Source organism: Triturus cristatus, chromosome 4_1 (assembly GCF_964204655.1).
Source record: "Triturus cristatus chromosome 4_1, aTriCri1.1, whole genome shotgun sequence".
In the NCBI taxonomy this organism is placed as follows: Eukaryota; Metazoa; Chordata; class Amphibia; order Caudata; family Salamandridae; genus Triturus; species Triturus cristatus.
In genome coordinates, this window is record NC_140585.1 from 681,422,122 (window position 1) to 681,443,919 (window position 21,798).

The 21,798-nt window shown below is 42.0% G+C and overlaps 1 protein-coding gene across 1 annotated transcript in view; it reads right to left on the bottom strand.

The window, feature by feature from the left end:
- MET (MET proto-oncogene, receptor tyrosine kinase) overlaps window positions 1-21,798 on the bottom strand; it is a 347,052-nt gene that overhangs the window by 18,599 nt on the left and 306,655 nt on the right. Inside the window, exons 13-17 of the mRNA XM_085653147.1 lie at window positions 15,537-15,693; window positions 15,237-15,377; window positions 11,163-11,393; window positions 8,850-8,930; window positions 3,427-3,608 (exon numbers count right to left, since the gene is read on the bottom strand). Coding sequence (XP_085509273.1) covers window positions 3,427-3,608; window positions 8,850-8,930; window positions 11,163-11,393; window positions 15,237-15,377; window positions 15,537-15,693 — 792 coding nt within the window. The remainder of the gene's footprint in view (window positions 1-3,426; window positions 3,609-8,849; window positions 8,931-11,162; window positions 11,394-15,236; window positions 15,378-15,536; window positions 15,694-21,798) is intronic.

Below are 21,798 nucleotides of genomic sequence, written 5' to 3' on the forward strand. Positions count from 1 at the left end.
ACAGACACTGATGATGAGGCGAGACAATAAATCCTTCAGTCAGGATTTAGTTATTACTTTTGCATTTCATTACATAGAAACACCTAAATGCTTTTGGCAAGTTGTAGCATGCACGAGGGCCCACAAACTGTGACAGTATAATTTAAAATTTACTTTGTGTAAGCATCAGATATTTATGATTCTGTAGAAGTATGTTGTGCATTATTTAGCTGTTCCCCTTGCTCCTCTTGGCCAAGCCCTTTAGTTCACCATCAGCTTTACATAAACTATTGTTGCTGTTTGCTTAGAAGGTACACTGTGCTTCTACTTTGTAAGCGCACATCAATGTATCTCAAATAGGATCCTGTTAATCAAAAACAATGTACCTCTTGCTGACGAGCTACACTAAGATTGAGCACACTGCAGGAAGTGGTGCCAATTGATGTTTACATTGGATAGAAGTTCTGTTACACTGCATGCATATCTTTCTTGTGGCAGACTTGGTACAAAATTCCTTCAGTAAAAAAAATATAATTTCAACCCATGATATCATCTACATTTGTGGCTGATGCAATCTAAACAAAAATGTGAGTGCTAACAGTATGTTTAAATAGCAATCTTTATTATCTGAAGCCAATAAACTTTTAAGAGATATTGAGGACTATTTATCACAAATCTTCTAGGAGCAGCTAAAGACACTGCACTTATTCCACAAAATAGTTAGGCATGTAGTCACAAACTGCATCTTGTAGTATGTTAAGTAGTAGTACAGTAGCACTATCCATGTGCTACAAAACGCTATTCACAAACATATTGCCACAGTCCTCCACCTCTAGTATGTTGTCTGTGCGGTGGTCTCTGCCACGGTGGGGCTATCTACACACATGCAGCTATATATTTTAATTGTAAATATGGGAGAGACAAGAAGAAATGGCTGGAAATGGAGAACACTTAATACTAAATGGGGAGAGTTTAGGGAAGCTTAAAGAGGGGGTTAGGAATACAATACACTCCCAAACACGAGTTAGATCATTGCTATTCTCAAGGTATAATTCTAAAGTTATCACAGCCCTAAACGTGCCAAGACAGGCTTGAATACACTCTATCCAAGCCTTTGAGTACAGTAAACACTACTCATGGCCAACCAATTGGAACTGCGACACATTCCCATACAAAAAGCAGAGGCAGAGAAATAAAATACTGTCCCATATGAAACAATGTTAAATAAGTTACATTATTTTGACATTCAAAATACATATATATTTTCATTTGAAAAGTGATATCCAATTGTTAGTTAATTCTTTTATTTTAAAATGTTAAAATAAACTTCGTAAAAAAGTAAACATTTTAACTTTGATTAAAATTAGTAAAATAATGTTGGTTAATCAGGCATAGTTTTTAACAGGTGTTAATGGATATTAAATAAAATAAAAAGTTAGTGAAGTTAGAACTTTAAAAAATATTTTACAAATATTATTGATAAATTAAATTAATATGTTTAACTTAATGAATTATTTAATACAGATTTAATGCGATTAGTTAATGTGTTGTCAGATTTTATTTTATTTTGATAACTTCTAGGTTAAAAAATAAATATTTTAAATTCATTTACATATACATTTTTTATTTAAAATATTTTTTGAATTACAGAACTTCAATATTTTTCTCTATTCTTTGAAATAGGGAGATCACAACCAACGTGGTGGAGATCTCCACCTATCTTAACAAAGTTACTAGTAGTAAGTTTACACTAATACATTCTATTGTAGGAGGCTACACCCCAGTGTTGATTTCTCATTTCCTGCTGTCTTCTTTCATCCCTTTTGACATAGAAGAGTTCTTTGAAAGACGTAAGGCCTGATTTACAGTTTGACAAATGGAGTAACGTCCGTCTGGATGACAGTGGAAATTAAGTATGTCATTATGACGGTACTCCGTCTGTCAAATATAGAGAAGATCACCTATCTAGCAGTCATCTTTGTATCTTGAAAGAAACCACTATCAAGGCAGTTCCCTTCAAGTTGCAAAGATGTTGGTGAATGGCCATTGTTGTTTTTGGCGCCCTACATCAAACTTTTATTTTTGTTGTTGTCAGATACGAACTCCCAATGTGGGGATTTGTTTCTTAACAAAAAGTTAATGACTATCACATCACGGGAGATTTCTCCCAGGATATTGTGGTCATTATTGTTTTATTCTGTACGTCACTACCAGACTTTTGGTGGTGTTGACGGACAAAAGAAACATCACACCATATGCTCAAAATAGAGTGGGAAGTGTGATGGCTTTACTCTGATGGAGCTTTCTGTAGATGAAGCAAATGGGCGATCTACCTGACGGAAAGCTTACAGTCCTCCCATCTTTAAATGAGACAGGTGGACCGAGAGTTTAGCGAACAGGCTACTACATCAGGATTGTGATGTAGTATCCTGCCCCCAAACTCTAAATCTGACCACGGTAGGTGTTGGGTCAACTTTGGGAATTGCTGGCCCTGTGAGAAAATTACCTCTGCCTTATGGGGTTTTTGATCATACCAATCAATTTTAGAAGCAACAGCACCATTGATGGACCACTCATGAAGGGAACAGTTAGAAGCTCATTGATATCGGAGGTATCATTATTGAAGCATCAGAATGATTCAAAATACAAATTGTTAATAGCTGTCAATCGTATAATGGTGAAAGAATAAGTCTAGACTTCTAGACTGTGTCTAACCCAACCTGAGTGATTTGCCAGAGCCCTGATGAACCTCTTGGAAGTACTCCAAGTTGTAGTGTACAAGTGACTATAGAATTATTAATTACTTAAATCGATGATAGTGTAGTAATAATACTTAAATGGGATATCATTCCTCTAGTGAAGGTACGCATGCATCACGCAAATGATATCCTACTCAATATGACGGTTCAATAATAAAAGGTGGCATCCTTTTTCCACTAAAGATAGTGTTTGATAAAGTTAACAGTCCTTGCTTGAGTCTGAAATCTATAGTTGTATAAACAAGTTTACCTCTGCCTTGCATTAGCTTAAGTTAACATTTATAGGAAACATTCAACTGTATTTTAGCAGCGGGAAACTGTCTATTGCAACTCACACTTTCCTTGATACAGTTCTATGACGTATAATCAGTACAGCCAATAAATTGCGAAGTAATGTGCAGGTATATTTTCAATGGCTCCCACAGTTTTATGGTTGTAAAGTTCCCTGCCCAGTTCTGCCTAGCTCAATGTACAAACACATCGTGATTTAAAGGATATTGATTCCAAACAAAAATAGTTATGCCAGTGACTTTAACAAGCAACCACATTATCTGTGACTATCCACGCAGTCTAAAGATACTTTATAAATTGCATTGGATAACAGATTTCCTTAGAAGATGTTAAAATAATTACTGGTGGAACTCTTGACTTTCAGATACTTATTTCATCACACAGGTGCACTACTTACATGAGTTTCATTCCTGATAAAGTTCCGGAGATCCCCATGCTTCATGTATGGCAGCACAACCAAAGGAGATCCTTCATTGGGGAGGCAGATTCCCAAAAGTGAGAGCACGTTTGAGTGAACAAAGTCTTTCATGATGATACCTTCTTTTAGAAACTGAGCTACTTCTTCTAGATCTGTAATTCCTGAAAAAATCAATGAGAGAATTGATCTTCTTGTACATATTTTTTCCCCATATCTGCTTGTGTCAAACCATGCAGAAATTATGCATGATTACATGCTTCTTTCTGGTACATTAGAAGTCAACAGAAACATTTGTATAGTGTAGATTCTGTACCTTTTTCTGGACTAATAAGAAAAGACCTGAGTCCCGATTATAGAACAGATGGACAGTCCCGGTCTACGCTACAAGCTCCTTTTAAAAGGGGCGCCTGGTGCAGGTCAGTATAGTGCACCCAGTTATCAGAAATTTGTGCTGCCTCAAGGGCAGCCATGAGGACGTTGCATTCATTGAAAGATGGAGCAGCTGCTTACAAGCTGTGCCTTGTTTCAGACACCACCCACCTGCAATGTAATGAGGAGACAGAAATCCCCCTGCAGGTGGGTGTAGTGTGTGGCTGCATATGCCTGCAGGAGGAGGTCCATGGGACTCCTTTGCCCCCGCCAGAGGGCTACTCTTAAATGGGGCACCAACAATGAGCCACCTTTCTGTCGCTCACTGTCAGTGTACCTCCTAAGCACCTGTTTGCCTCTACGGCCGCATCAATAATATGGCGCGGGCACAGAGGCAAAGTGATTCCCTCATGTGCATAGGACCATGCCCCCAGGCAAATAAGGAGAACACCCTCCCAAAATAGTGCTTGTGCTACATGGGCACCAGCGCTATCAGTATTGCAGAAGTGGGAGTACAAGCATCCACTGCCCCTTATGTAATACCATAGTGCTCCGCGGCTGCACAAAGCGGGTGCACATGCCCATTGCACTCCAAGGAAATATGTCTAATACTAAATGACAGCCCCTGGTGAAACTGTCAAGGAGCAGCAGTCCCCTTCTCAGATGTTAGGGCTAGATGTATCATTATACAGGCTGCAAAAACTGGTTGGAATTCACAAGTATTTTTGTGACCAGAAATACACTTTGCTGACCAGCCTATGTACTATTGGAACAGTTAGCAAAATTCAGATTGAGTGCAGGTCACAATCTGACTTTATATGTATTAGGTAAGTTGCAAATTGCAACTCACTCCAACTGAATATAATCACAGCTTGCAAGAGTCAGCAGACCACCATTTCTGTGACTGCATTTAAATTATTTTTATTTTTTTAAACATCCCTATTGCCTTAAAGGAAACGGTGCTACTTTAAAAAGGTTTATTTTTAAATTTTCCCTGAGAGTGGCAGCCGTCCCCTAGACCATTGCTGCTCCTCCAGAAACGTTTTTTAGCAATTCACAAAGGGGACGGGGTCTTAAAGGGACTGTGAGGAAGTGCTGCCTCCCCGGATTGACATTCCGACCATTGGTCCAGAACCAGGCTCCCCTTACCTCTCTCCCTGTCCCCTCCTTTGTTTCTAGGCTCCTACCTCCGAGGATAGCTGGCTCTACTCCTTTAAGAGCGTGCCTCACATGGCCACATCGGGGGACTGGTTAAAGCCGGAAGAGGAGTTGCAAGAAGTGTTCTCGTCGGGAAGCCTCAAGACGGAGAGGGAACAACCAGAAGAGAACGAGACGCGAGCAGAGACCTTCTTTATATCCCCGGGTTCAACGTTCCTGACAGGGACCGAAGACGTAGCAGTGACGGTGCCGGGACTCCGAAAAGAAGACGCCTTCGGCCATCACGACCCTGAGAGGGAGCCAAAACCTATCCGGTACCACGAGGGAGCCAGCCACGTCCCAGGAGGGACGTGGCTTCACAAGGTACGGGCTTGAATAGGGACCGCATGGGGAAGGGACACTGGGACTACAAAGCCTGGCATGGGTGGGGGGAGCTAAACGCATAAGCGGATGCTCTTGCTAGTGCTTTTTTGTTTCCTTTATGTTTTGACCACTGGCAATCCTCGGGGAGCTGCATCGGCATACCGTGACACCAGAAGTTTAAAGGTTCCACCCCTGTTTCCTTTCCGAAAGAAGAAGAAGAGAATCAAAGGCGAATGCCACGTCCAGATACCTGAGATCCTGAATTTGCCTTATTTTGCACAGAATCGCATGTTACTGGCCTGCTACTGCTAATAAAGCCCTCTCTTCCCTATACCGTTGTCCCTGTCTGCTTCTCCACCGCGCCACAGCGACCCTTTCTCCTCTGCAATGAGTAAATGAGTTGCCACACCAGATTAGAGGTTGTTAATATTTCAATAGTTTGCGGCCAAAATTATGGTTGTAAACTATTGATAGAGAGGGTACAGATGCAGTATTTGGAAGTGATGCCCAAAACATGCCCCTTCCAAATACCGAATTAGTATCCAGTCGCTAGACCCTTTTAGGACTTAGTAAAACTCTACCAACTCCTGAAAAGGGATTGGTACTTAGGAAAAAAAATTTCTATGGTCCCAAACTCTGATTCAAAGTGTTTGTGACCAGAAAACGATCAGTTCATCTGGCCGTAAATCCCAAGAGAGGCACAATGGAAGAATAGGGGATTAGAAGGCAGGATAGTGCATATGTGAAGGTGATGCAGTGTATCATGATGACAGAATTTCACAGGGTGTGAGGGTTTCAGGGTGATGCAGGTGAAGAGGTAGTGAGACAGGTGTAACACTGGGGGTATGGTTAGTAAGGCAGAGTTGCACAATGGGTATGGATTCACAAAAGATCTAGGGAAGGGAGGCAGTGGAGAGGCAAAAAGGCATAGGAAAGGCTTGAACGGGGTGGCATGTACAAAGGTATGAGCAAGGAGACATGAAAAAGACTTGAGTGGGGAATGGAAGGGAACTGTGAGGGAGGCGTGGGAGGCAGAGGGGAGTCACAGAAGGTGTAGAGCATGCCCTTGGGTGAGTGAGGGGAGCCTTAGTGAGGATGAAAGTGGTATGAGATGAGATGCTCAAGGCATATGTAAGGGCACAGGAGTCATAAATCCTTCAAAAGCAGAGGGGATAAAAGAAGAGGAAAGAGAAGGGCATTTGTGACAAAATCAAGGCCTTGGAGACACAGCAGTGGGTGGCAGATACGGTGTGGCACACGCAGGAGTCATCAGAGGCAATGGCATTATTGGGCACCAGTGGGAGTCACATAGTTATCCTCTAATATGGGTGATGTAGAAAGTCAAGTCAAAATATGGACAGCAAAGTGACATCAAACGAAACCAGGAGGTAAAGGCACAGGGAGGAAAAGGACAAATGGACACAATTGGAGGAGAAATTTCCCAGGCATGGTGTCAAGGACAGTGTAGGGCTTAAAAGGAAAGTCATGAGCACAACTGGGACTGCCTCATACAGAGAGGGCACACATAAAGTGTGGTCACAGGGGATAAAGGGAAGCCCTGGAACACAAGGAATCCATGCAGGATCATTAGATTGTTTCTGTCAGCTGTTCCTTCTTAGTGGTTTCTTCCCCTCTCTGGCACTTGCTGTCCTCCTCTCCCCTTTAGTTCCCAATCAATGACAGTCTCCTGTTTAATCTGATGTGTCTAACACACTGGTCCTTTTGGAATTTCACCTCAGTTGCTTACCCTTTGGCACTCTTGAAGGTACCCCGTTTTAAATGACAACCAAATGGTGGTCAGTCTTTTTTGGGCTTTGCACCCTCTATTTGGAGCTCTCTACCCCAAGAAACAAGAACCATATCAAAAAATGTTCTCTTTCTGAAGTGTCTAAATCATGGTGTATTTTATGTGGTCACTTAGGCCTGGGCAAGAACACCACCATTATACATGCTCATGTTTAAAGATGACATCTTTCTTGAATGTTGACACTTGACACATATTTGTTTGCATGCTTGTACAGGACAATTTTTCTGAAATGGCTTTGCTTACATTTGCATTTCTTTGTCGGCATATTATCAAATGCCTTGAACATTCTGTATGAGGGCTAAGTTCACTGCATACAATGTTGATGTTTGTTATTGTGCGCTCGGTGACAGATAGAATCAATAATGACGGCCTGACTGGGCATCCGCATGGTAACATGGTTGAAGTTTATTATATAAATGACATCACTCCTTTGTTTAGGGAGATGAGCATTTTGCTGACATTGTTAGGGTCGACCCATGCCGGAATTTCAACTCAGCTGAATCCTGTTTATGTCCTGAGATGGATGGTGCCCAGCTCTACACCAAGACAGGCCCCCGATGAAACAGGTGATCTAACTCGCCGGCAGATTCACCCATCCTGGTACACTAGAATAGGAATCGCTAGGTAGGAGCATAACTGTACTTATATGTAAGCATATAATCGATGTACCAGCACAATGGTTGAACTGTTCATTTTCTTTACCATTCTTGACAAGATAATTACTCTGTTTTGTTTCCTTCTATTAATTATTGCAGTGTACGTATTTTACACAAGAATCATAATGCTTCAGTAAATAATTGAAATGCCAAGTCAAGTATTTCTTGTGTGTCTCTTTGGGCATGCATGCGTTACTAGCGAAAGGGACTGATCTATTTCCATGATATTCTTGGGAAGTTAGGGTTGTCATGTTCTGAGGTTGCATATACCACCTGTTACCTTACCAGGTTAGGGGTACAGGTGGTGCACTGTGAGCTAGCCAGGATTAAGGCCAGCATATCCTCATGGTGTGCGTGGAGTCAGTCTTGCACAGTTTTGATGTTTATGTTGTCCAAACGCACAGTCTTACTGATAAAGTATAAACCATATGACAGGTGTTTCTCTATCTAAAGCCTTCTGTCCCTTTCCATGCTTGGTTCTGAACTGGTGCACTTCAGTAGGTAGTACCAAAAAAACAACAGGGATGTACATTTACCCTTTAGAAGAGAATAATCTAACCTAATCTAGCCTGAGCACAAGAAGGCCAGTGTTTCCAAGTATTCAAAGGGGCAAAAGAAAACCGTGGGCAACGAGAGGACTAGGGGATTAGGGAAATAACGGGTCGGTAGACCAATGGCATTAGAAGCAATGTCAGCTTTTCTCCCAAATAGAAGAGATTTGAAAACACACACACAAACACCTCCTCCACACCACAGACTCACACACAGATAAGAGGTAAGACATCAGCAGTGCATACCACCCTCTCACACACAAAGACTATCAGAGGTATGATACTGTCATCAGAAATGCAACCATCCCATCTGCAGGCAGCAATGGTATTACATGAGCGACAACTGTGCCGAGTTCCTTCAAACACACATACACAAAGTACAATACAAGCAGCAGGTCAACAGTTCAAATAAACAAATGCAGAAATAATTCTATACAGAGACTTTCTCTTATTTTATGAACAGAAACTGCATCCTGCAGATGAACCTGTACTACTTACTGTTGAGAGATTTTACTGCACAATGGATTTTCTTGTTGTCATTTTCTAGCAGTGTGCCATGATAAACACATCCAAAATGCCCTGTTTTCAAAATGAAAAAAATATAAAGTTTCAATAAGGATTTGGGCCTAAGAAGCTCATCACACCATTGCTTTTTCACTACCCAGGTCCTCTGCAACATACACAATTCGCCATTAATTTAACAATGTTAAATGTAAGAACAGTAAACCATGTGAAACAAGTATGGCAGAAGAATTTGTAGCAATACCCGAAAACAGGGGTGTGAAGGTCTCAAAACCCTTCACAGTTGTTTGTTCGTAGCAGTTCAATAGAAAGCAACACCACAATTTTGCAACTGAAATGAAATCCTTGTGATTCAATAATGAAAAGATATTCTACCACAGTACATAGTTTTAAACATTGCTTTGCCATAATATAGTGTCCAGAATCTCTCATGATATGTTGTCTGACATCAAAATAATATCATTGATGACACCTGAAATTACATCATTTATGAAAACACTGTGCCTCGTGGGGAGTGAGTTTTAGTTTCTTCAGGTAACTATAACTGGTGAATTTCAGTGTTTTTTTATAGTTTAAAACACTTTGTTTTAACTGACATTTTCACTTAATTATAACATTACTTTAATCTTAAAGTTTTTATTTAACGTAAGATATTATTACCATACCTAAATATAACATCAGTTTAACCTTTGTTTTTTTCAGTGATTGATACACATACAAATGTACAGAAAGAGAAAGATATGTTTATTTAATCTTAGGGTATGCAGCAATGTTGTATACGCAATGGTTTAGCCTTAACTGATGACATTTCCCTATGCTTGGTTGGTGGTGACACAGAATGAAAGGCATAACATTAATCAGCCTCTTAAAAGCTGTAAGTAGGAAATTGGGAGCCTGCGTATGTCCCCTGGAGAGACCCTTAGCCTCCTCTAAACAACGACAGGAAGAGTATTTTGGCAGCTGTTACTTCCTTTCAGAATTCTCTTATTGCAAAATATGATGTAGACCATATTTTATGAGGATTAAGACATAGGGTCTGTGCATTTGTTTTGTAAACACAGACATCCCAATATATATGAGAAAGTAAAATGCATCATCTACAAATCAATAGTGGTTTTAACACAATTTGATCTTGCCAATTCCAGTATCTCAATGAACATATCTCTCCCTCTGGCATTTTGCAAGACTAGTCACTGGCCACCTTATCTATGCACTTACTACTTAGTTGATTGCTGATCTCTCACCTTCTCCTTCAATCCATCATTCTTTCACTTGAAAATACACGTGTTTCAGCACTAAATTCACAAAGATATCCGTGTACACCTTTGCATGGGTGCAGATTATTGAATATCAGGAATTCACAAGTCTGTCCAAGAGTACTGCTGGAAACCTGCTACACTTGCAGGCTTCTGTCAGCATGCCTGGAAAGTTATGAGAATTACTAACTATGTCCATGTAAAAATACTTTGTGCTAACTTTGAGTATTTGTACACGATGGATGGCTATGTATTAAGTATTATCTTCACATTTATGTAATATGGCTTTGTTGTTTCCTTTTTTTTATTTCACCTAGAAATTGTTTTTTTCACTGAGACCCCTCTTCACACACAACAATTTTGCTGGAGTTTCCTTCACATTACCACCCCTGAAACGTATTTACCCCTCCCCTGACCTGAGCACATCTTTGATTGTTCCTATGGTGGGAAGGGGTCACAAACTACCATGTTTGTGAGTGTTCCTAAACTTTCTAGGGTATCATTGCCATGGATTGAATACTCCACACCCCTCGAATGGTATTTAGACAGAATATCGGAGACAAACATATTGTGGCACAAACTATTGTGTCAAGAATATCGAGAACAAAAATATTGTGAAGGTAAGTTTCAATAGGTAAGTAAAGTTTTACTGTACACAACTCCACATATATGTACCTTGACGATATATATATATCTTCAAGGTATGTAGATTTGGATTTAAGAATAGTAAGTTTATACCTATTTGCACTTACCTTCTCGATATTTTGTTCCTCGATATTTTTGACACGATATTCTGGCCACACTATATTTTTGTTTCAGTTATACAGTCAGAGATCCCCTGAATTGAACGTATCCATTCATAACATTGCAACACTGCAGGGTAAAATTGCAAATGGGTAAATTGATTTAGGAGTGCAACTTCACCTTTTTTTAAATTCATTTATCTCTTAAATCAGGTCATGTGCGTGGCACACTATTTATCAGAAGTATTTTTGTGGCCGAACGAGGCATGAAATGAAACAGAAATACCTACCTCTTCCTATCACTTCGTTAAAATGAACAAGCAGGCTGTCAGCTCCAATCACGACACGCTCCACTTCTATCACCAAGTCCGGGCTCAGGGCGCTGAAATCTATGTGGACATTCGCTTGCAGCAAAGGGCTGACTAGATCGGAGTCTCCGCTGGACAATATCGGGGAGAGATCGGTGCGTGGGTACAGAGGCTGTCGGCATGTTCCATTCTGGGAAGTATTGGGAAATTGATCTGCAAGAAGAACAGAAATATTAACTTCTCCTGCTTGGCTGGTATCATGGAACGACCAGCACGCAACATTAGAAGCGAAACAATTTAGAGCTACCAGTAGCATCCCGATTCGCAGGCACGGCCGGTACAGGTAAGAGAGGTGGGGCAGCGGGGGAGGGGGGGCACTCAACAGACGACGGGATAAGGAAAATAAAACCACTCACCTTGCGCTCACCGCATTGCCATGAGGTGAGCACAAGGTAAGTGTTTTAAAAAAACGATTTTATTTTCCATGTCCCGTCGTCTGTCGACTTCCCCCTGCCGTCCTGCCCTAACCCCACCCCTCCCCACTGCTCTTACCTGTACCAGCCACGTCTGCCAATTCGCAAAGTAGGGATGTGCAAATTGCGTACAAATGGGCTTGCAAACACAGATGTAATGGGGAGGTAACCTATGTGCTAAAAGTCACACCACAAATTACCCATTCAGAAGGGGACATTGGTTAAGGAACGAATATTAATGCGGGAGGGGGTATTTTGCAGCCCCCTATGAATGGCGGCACAGGCAGTGGCAGCAGACCACCGTTCCTGCACGAGCGTTCCCAAAGGGGAAACATTTGTTTAAACACTTGCGAGTTTGAAAAAACAAATGTTTGCCATTTGGGAACACCTGATGGGGAGCTTGCTGTGGCCCACTGGATCACTCTCTGCTCCCCTGAGGCCACCCAGCAGGACCCGCAGGGGGGCGCTGCTGTACCGCACACAGCAGGGGAACACGAGGCCTTCATCAAAAGATGGCACACAGGGGAGCAGCCTTTCTTTTTATGCCATGGCTTACGGATGGCAGTAGGAACAGTGAAATGCTGTTGTCATTCCCGCCAAGAGCCCTACTTGGCAGTGGCAAAAGAATCTGCCAGCTTCAGTATTAACACTCTCCAGCCAGAGGGGAGGGAGAAGGCAGACCTTTGTTGGAGCCTGCTCCACTGAAGCTTTCAAACAGGCGCTTTGCCAGGGCAGAGTGTCCTGTAACTTTGAGCTTAATGAGCACATCCAAGCTCCGACTAGTTGCTTCTATTTATCTAATAGTAAATATTCAACCAGGGAAATGTCAAAAAGGTGATTCACATCCTGTAACTTGCAAAGATAGTGTCGTTGGGGCAACACACAAAACTTACTCCCGTCAGCAGTAAAATATGTCCCAAAATAAAGTGATTAAATGTTTAGCGCTTGATGTTATCTGATTTGGTTTGGCACATTTTCTTCTCTTTAAAAACAGATATCTCACTGAGGGCCTCATGTAGGTAGCCAAATACGGGTCGGTAACGGCCGATTTTCGGTAATTTTACCGTTACCGACCGGTATTTTGGCTAATGGTATGTAGGGGGACAATTTTTGGTGTCGGAATTTACCGAATCGTTAAAATTACCGAATCGGTAATAATACCGAATCGGTAATGTTACCGAATCGGTAACTTTTCCGAATCGGTAATTTTACCGATTCGGTAAATTCCGACACCAAAATCGAGATGTAGGGGGAGTGTGTGTGTGTAATTTAGAGTCGGTATTTACCACCAACTTTTAGTTGGTGGTAAATAATTAAAGTATGTATTTATGCATTTCTACGCGCGTAGCAGTGTGCAATGTGGCATACATACATGCCCTTAGGGCATGTATGTGTGCCACATGTGCACACATGGCCGAATCAGGGGTGCAGCAGGGTGTCAATGTGACACCCTGCCACCCATGCAAGTGTTCCCCCCATTACCGAATCGGTATTTACCGATTCGGTAATGAGGCATACCTTCCCATCAATGGGAAGGTATGCCTCATTACCGAATCGGTAAATACCGATTCGGTAATTACCGAATAGTAACGAATCGGTAAAAAATACCGACTCATTACCTACATACGAGTTACCACTTCTAAAATACCGATTCGGTATCGTTCGGTATTTTAGAAGTGGTAACTGGTATGCTACCTACATGAGGCCCCCAGTGCCTTAGGATCTCAGCCCTTTGCTTCAGCTTCACTCTGTCCTTCAGCAATCATTCCCAGCGCACCTCGCCACGATCAGGTCATTTTAGGCGCATTTTTACTCTCTTTTATAACATGGCGTCAAATATTCAGTGCAGACCAGGCCTTGAAGCAGGAACTCAGCCTCAGGAGGCTTCATTGTTTCTTTTCAAATGCACATTTTTACTATAATTTGCCGGCTTATATCTTTTAAACAGTTTGTGAAACCGTCTTCTTAAAAAAGAAGCCAGCAATGCAGTGCATTTAATATCCATTTCCCAAACCTTCTTACTGATGTAGGGGCTCAGGCTCACCATCAATGTTTGAAACTATGATCCGAAGTGACTTATTGCCCTCGGGGCCGATACACTTTCGAATGCAAACAATACATGTGCGCAGTAAGTTGAATCAAGCATTGTGCCCAGCTAGCAATCCCAAAATGCATGCATATGGCGACAAATGGGGAAGAAGCAGTGCAGATGCCCATAGGTTTCCAGCAAAGTTGGATCTAATGAAATAGCGCTTGCTGGCTTTACTTGAAATCCTAACTCCAATGGCAAGTTGGTGCAAACAAGGGGAAAGCTAAATATTGTGTGATATACCTCTTTGCAAGATGTGGAACTTTGGTAAAATTAGACAACTTGCATAGCTTACACTTGGGTGGCTGTCCTCACCTTGAGATTTCTACTGGAGGGTTAACAAATCTCGTGCAAGGCATGGCCGGGCCAACTCTGCACTGTAGTACAGCACCTAGCATCGTGGGAAACAGATTTTTCGAGTGTGAGAGCAGACGATGACATCCTCGGCACGCGACTCTTGCTATTTGTGTTGCTAAGCATGCGCGCATTGGAGCGCTGTTGATTTTCATGCTGTGCAGTGCTGAGCTTCCTGAATGATAGTAAATATGAGCCTTGGAGTCTTTCAGGGCTGTGCAAAGAAGAGGGTGTGGAGGAGGGGTGTAACTAATGGATTTGCACTCACAATATAAGGGCCCAATTCTCAAAGAGCAGGAAAAAATAAGACGGCTATTCACTCTTGTAGCATTGTTCTTATATTTGGAGCAAATTTCCTATGCTTATAGGAATTTTAAACCATCCTAGCTAGACCTGCTCCTGGAAACCTACGTTAGTCATAGATCTCCAGCAATGCTCATGAGTGTAGTATTTAGTAACGCAACTTTCTTGCATGTCAAAAGTGCATGTCTGGAAAGGTGAAGTAAAAGTGTATATTTCAAGAGGAACACACACATATGCTTAAACACTCTCTGCATATCCAATAAGTGGTTCAAATAGAAACACATTTAATAACAGTATTATGCATCATTTTTCGAGCATCTACAAGTTGTATTTGTTCACTCTTCTAAGTGTGAGATACTCTCATTTGAGATGGAAGGAGCTACGATGACTTGGTGATCTTTTGATATTTGCCAAACCCTTGGCACAGCACTTCTGTTTTAATGTACGACACCCCATGAGTGCAAAAATGTAGCAATATATCTGACTATGGGCAAGCCAGCAGGAAGCATTGAATTGTAATGTGACATTGACCACTCTCAATTCCATCTTCTATCATCCTTCTTCATTGGACTTATTGGAAGATGGAAGCCTAGCTGTGGTGAACTCTGAATGGAGCAAGGAATGCCCAATATTCACTGGGATGGTGCGGCACAGATTAAAGTACTTATTTTAGGAAAGCAAGAGGAAGACGGGGTTGAATGGTGCTGTTAAAGCTAAAGAGACGTCTTTGCAACGAGTTTCTATCAAAACATGCTATCCCGTAATGATGGCTGAAAAAGAAATCACATTTTAGAGAGCTTTGCAGCTAATGTGTGGTGGCTACAGCATGCCACATACCTTCGTGAAGAGTTGATCGGTAATCGACTGATTCACTGGAAACCATCTCCGTAGTCGGACTAACACTTCTTGCACTCACAAGTCTATCTAAGTGAGTGGTGTGGGCTCTCCCATCGTAGTGGACCAAATCACTGCCCAGATCTGAGAAGAGGCAGAAGAACAGATGAAATGAAGCTAAAGTTTGCATCAGTGTGCAGCCATCTTTGACTTCTTGAAATTCTGCCTCCTCAAAACTTCCCAAGCTATAGTACCATCCACCTGGCCCCTACATCAGTACACTGTGAAGAGACTGCAGCATACCTTTGATTTGCTTCTTCTTCTGAATCCAGAGGAATAACGCCACCCCTGTGACAAGCAGCATCAGGAAGAGGACCACCCCGATGATAATCCCGGTAATACTTTGCTCTTGCTCGATCATCACTTTTCCAATAACCGTTGAAGACAATTCTTGTTTCCACTAAAGCAAAATGGTTAAAAACAATGAAATTTAATACATATGTTATAGCACAAATTGTATTCTAGAATCAGGATACCACGTAAACGTTCTGTGCCCCTATCTGCATTGCTATAGGTTTCTCTTTAAATATAATGTCAGACCAATGTAAGGTTGCTTGTGCTCCCATCGGGAGGGGAGCTGGCTTGGGAGTTCGTGCTGGACTGTTCCTATTGGAGACTGATTTGCGTTTGTCTGGGCTCTGTCTAGAGTGGTATTGTGGGCAAAATGAACTGGAATGCAGCCCGAGCATTTGCAAATGGCGGAGGGATTAATTCAACCATTTCATCCATCACTTTATTGTTTGCTATATTGATAGACATAGCAGAGAAATGTAAACATTCCCAAGCTTCAGGCAATTGGACTACTCGTAAAAAACTAAATACCTTTCCCAAAATGATGTTGCTAGAGTACTATAGAAGGATTATATGTCAGAAAATCGAGTAAAAAATGTAATCCTGTTGTTCATGATATTTACCACGTGATATTCTGTTAGAATGCCCGTCTGAAGTTGTGTGCCCATTGGCATTGGTTGTTCCTGAAGTGATTGGCTGCTATGGTGACAATAAGGGTTGAAAGGAGCAAACTGATTTTTAACAAATGATGCCCGTGTAATAACATGTTCTGCTGCCACAGTGAATCAGAATACATATATTGATAGGGAATTTACACTCTGCGAATGTTGGTGCTCTGAAGTTGGAAGGTCTATACCTATACCCCCTAAGCAAGCCACCATCGTGTACATTCATTCATTCTTGACTTTTAGCCATTTACCTCTGACTTTTAGTCTGTAAGTAATACGATTATATGAATCAATTTGTAAAAAAAATGTTTCCCTGCGTTTGGTCTCTTTATCACTGTGTTTTGGAAGGCCTGGTTGGCAATGTGTATGGCAAAAAAATCACCGGTGTCATGGACTGGCAGGGCTGGACATTCATCGACCAAGGTCTAAGCCTCAATCAACTTACTTTGCTCACCTAAGCTGTCTTGGCAATGTGTGTCAATAAAAACCCCAGGCGGAGAAATTAACCAATAATAAATGTAAAATGCAATAATGTAAAGGTGGACGAGCCAACAAATTAACAGGGATCGCTGAGTCAGACGTGAGTCAGGTGTTGGCTCTGGCTCTAAGAGCCCATGCACGAGCTGAGGCTTGAAAATATTTGGCATGTAAATCCGGCAAAAATCATCATGTTAGAATATGATGATGTGTATTCAAAATTCTAAAATGTGTATTCCTTTAACACACCGAGGTTTGTAACCTTACATCAGATTATATCTCTGCACTGAGAAGTCTTCATTAAAGTGAACGTTTTTAAACATGTACTTCGGAACATTAATGACCCACCCTGATGACAATGTTATAAGCGAACTAAGAGGCAAGTCATATATCATATATACCCAGGGGCATCGTGAACCCTCCACGTTAGCAGCTACAGCAGGGGTGGGATTGTTTATGGTCCACTTAGTAGATAAAAGGAAGAGAGAGAAAGATGGGTTGATATGAAAGGGAAAGAAGGATGGACAAATGGATACAAAGGATGAAAGGATGAGTGATTAAAAGGATGGGTGGATGAGTGGGTGTGAGTATGGGTAGATGTGTGGGTGAAATGCTGACAGAGAAAATGAAATCTAAGAGGATGAGTGGATAATGGATTTTATGATGGATGGATCAGTGGCAGAAAGGATGGGTTGTTGTAAGGATGGATGAATGAGTAGTTGAAATGATGGGTGGGTTAAAGGATGGATGGATGGATGAAAGGATGAGTGGATGGATGAAAGGATAGGTGGATGAGTGGGTGAAAGGATTACTGGATGGCTGAAAGGATGTATGGATGAATGAGTGGGTAAAAGGATGGGTGGGTGAGTGGATGTGTGGGCGAAAGGATGAGGAATGAGAAGATAAGTGAATGGGTAGATGTGTGGATGTAAATGGAAATCTGAGAGGGTGGATGGTTGGATGGATGGTTGAAAGAATGGCAAAGTGAATGGAAATCAGAGAGGATGGATGGATGAAAATCAGAAGATGGATGGATGGATGGATGGATGAAAGGCGGGCAGAGCAAATGGAAATCTGCGGTTGGATGAGTGGGTGAAAGGATTACAGAGTAAACTGAAATATGGGAGGATGGATGGATGGATAGGTGAGAGGATGGCAGAGTAAATGGAAATCTGAGAGGATAGATGGATTGCATACTAAATTGAAATGTGAGAGGATGGACTGTTGGCAAATTAAATGGAAATCTGAGAGGATCCAAAATGAATGGATTGACAAAAGGATCAACTGATGGTTGAAAGGCTTTAATGATGGATGGGCAAGTTAAATGATGATGTATGCATTGATTAGCGATGATCTGTTGACAACGTAGCCAATCTCAGTCCAGAACCTTTGCACATAGACGACCTGATTGCGATCGGAGATCTCCTGCCCTCCTCCCTCCTTGATCGTGTGGCTGCCTCCCATCCCAGTTGATCTCCCCTTGCTGGTCTGCATGACCCAAGCTGCATTCCTTATCCCCTTTTCTTCCCCCCTTACCTTCTATGCCCTAAAGGACACATGTCTCTGTTATGCTATGCTCTATTTACTCATGTGACTGTGTAGCATTGTTTTCTATGTGTTGTTATTCTTGCTCTAGTAACACACTTTTTGCTGTGTAACTCTGTTTTTCTTTTCCCATGTTTTAATATGCTTTTGTAACGGATGTAATTTGTAACTTGTATCCCACTGATCCTCATGTAAAGCGCTCTGATGCCTCCAGGTCTAGCCAGCGCTATATAAAACTCTTCAAATAAAATAAATAAATGATGGAGGTGTGAACAGATCAATAGATGGATGGAAGTAATGGCCAATGGATGGCTGGAATGGTTAAAAATGTAATAATACATGAGAGCATGAATGGGTGTTGTCAAAATGTAAAGGTGAAATGGTGGATATCAGCAGGTGGATGAAGGGTGAAAGAATGAATGGATAGATGTTTGAATAGAAGAGACAACGGAGCCTTTCTGGCAAGGTCCGAGCTCACCTGATATCCATGCTCGGTGCAATTAGAGCTTTGGTTTAAAGGTGGGGGGCGGTTTAATTTTCCAGCTCGTCCCTTCTATGTACCCTATATGTAGCCTGCATTCTTATTATAAACGGATCAAAATGATAGCCTATTTAGTCAAACACAAGAGTTTTTGCTTATTGGCAGATGCTCTTACATTGAACAAAAAGTTATTGTTTTTTGTTTATTCTTGGACGATGAGATTAGAGGTGGGCAGCAGGCAGTATTAATATTTTATTTTTGTCAGTTTCACACAGTGTGAACCCTGCTCAAGGACATAAGAACACTTCACAATAACAATAACAATACCAATACAGACTATGTTAAACCTTCTTTTTGTGGCACCGTGAGCATTACTTGATATACAGAGTCCGGGATTCAAACCCAGCTCCCTAATGACACATTGTTGGCAGCTGTAGCCACTAAGCCACATCACTTCCCAAGTTTCTTGGCTTGTTTTGGGCTTGAAGTTACAAGAATACCTCGAGCTCAGCCAAATCCCGGCTTCTGGCTCGTACCTGGCTCAAGCTGTTAGCACCTCGCCCACCTCTAAAATAACTTGTGGGCCAACCCAGAGTGCACGCCTCATGACATCACGTGGCAAGTAAGGAGGAGGACGCAAATTTGCAAAGAGGTGTAATCAGTCAGCACCCTTCAAAACGTTAGCATCCAGAATTTAGAAACCTGAAAGCGGTGCCCACAGCACTAATGTAAGCAAATAGCCAATTGTATGTAGAGGGGCACATGCACATTTTTTTAATTTCTCACAATTAACAAAAAAAAGTCACTGATTCTGGTAAAGCACATCTCCAAAGAAATACAACGGGCCTCTTATATTACTGGAGTGATGGTATCAAACTGCCAGAGCGGATAATGTGGACTCCGTGGCAGAACTTTGAGGGGCCACGAGAACGTACCCATTGATTGTAGCACGAGACTGGCTAATGTGGCTAATGTTGCAAGGAGTCAACACAGAACAAGCCCACAGCCTTTACATAGCCATGGCAGATGTAAAAATAAGTGATAGGACAGATCATTAACAACATGATTGATAAATGCGTGTGTGGCAGTTGGTGAGGGATGGAGAAGGTGAGCAATGGAATGGGTGTATGTTGCCTGGCAAAGGGGAGCACTACGTGCTCTCTTCGTGCCTTGGCAGAGAGTAAGATGTGCCGGGGACTGGGGCCGGTCTGCACTGCATCCAATTCCCTGCCGGGCCGAACAGGGCTATTCTTCTGCTAGGCATTTCCTAGTGGGCTAGAGCCCTTTAAGACCAGTTTTGAAAGCTCAAGGACGCTCCTGGTAGCTTAGTCACTTTCCCCTGCTCCCCGAGTTCAATTGCAGCAGGCATGGGGAAGATTCATGAGAGAGAAGGAGAGGGAGGAGGAATGTAGAGAGAAAGAGATCAGAAATGGAGAAGTGTGAGAGGAACACTTTCCAAGCTTCAAATTCACGAACTGGTATATGACTTATCTATTGTTTTGCCCAATTATTTAGTTCACTCATAGAAGGATTTTAAACAGCTAGTCACGTATTCAAAATCTCTATTTAAATGCATTTTTAGAGCTCAATACAGTGGCGGTTCCTCCGCTATGGCGGAAGAGCGTTGCCCCACTGCTTCCAAGCTGTGTGAGAAACAAAACATAAAATTATAATAGATTTCAGTTATTATCATTTTATGTTTGTGCTGCTTGGCGGGCCTGCGGGTGAGCGAGGCTGCTCTGCTCTCGCAGCAGGGCAAGGGAGGAGTGGTCTGCCCACACCTACGTTCGCAGTGACTGTTTGGTCGGCTATCTTGGGCCGCCCAAACCAGTCATGTACACTTTCCCTTTCTCCATGCAGGCTACATTACAGCCTGCATGGAAAACATTTTAGTAACACATCGTTTCATGACATGTTCCCCCCCCAATGATACAGACTTTATAGGAAACCCAAGGCACACCTAGTGCACAGATGCAAAGTATAGTGTATGCAGCTGCAGGAGAAAGCATCCCAAGCGCACATACAACTGCCAAGTAAAGCATGTGTGCTGTCATTAAATAAACCTAACAGAAGTACGCAACTGAAGTGATCTTTCAAGATCACAGAATGCTACTAAGTCCATGCCGCCAATATTATGCTTACTTTGTCTGATTTGGGTGATATGTGTTTGCTTTGTTTGATTAAATGACTGTGAAGGCTTACATTAGGATGCTGAGGTCTTTCAAGTTGCTCCGTCTGCGATGTGAGAATAATTTCCATGCATGCTTTGCATTCTTGCATGTAGAAGGGGTTTATAGGCCTCCTGCAGCCTCATATATTTCCACAAACTAAGCTGTGAGGCAGTAAATCTTATTTTAGTTTGTTTACATGTTTTTGTATATTTCCCACATTCAGGTGATACTATGTAGAGAGCGATGAAATATGAATCTCTATCCAAAACATAGCCTGTCTGACCATTTCAGTTTAAGTATCTTCATCAAACACAGCATGTTCTGCCGAGTTTCTCTCAGGGCCGGACTGGGAACAGCAACCAGCCCCGGCAGATAGCTGCTCGACTGTCCCTGGGAGCAGGGTGGGGGCTGCTGTGTTAGCAAGAAGCACTCCTCCCACTTTTGTTATGGGGGCCGATATTCCAGCACTGCTGCAAAACTGGCCACCAGTTACAAAACCAGCCTCCACAGGCACAAATCCAGCAACCCACCCACTCCAGCCCACCGGGGAAATGCCCAGTGCCCTCTATGGACAGTCCCGCTCTAGTTTCTCTTGGCGCGATATGTGAAAACAAAGCAGTGAGATGATTTGGAACCATCAGAACTAATTTCATATCAGAGAGGTGTGCACGCTGTAAACTGATCACAAAGTAGATACAATGCAAACAGCAGTTCCTTATAAAGTGCTTTGCTCTGTTTCAAAATGTGGATTTTTTTTCTTAAAACCAGCAATGATAGTACAAACAAAGATGGTTAATTTATAATCGAGAGACTCTCATTGTAATGTTGCACCCGCTTGGGCAATCATTGAATGAGTATTGGAGAAATGAGTT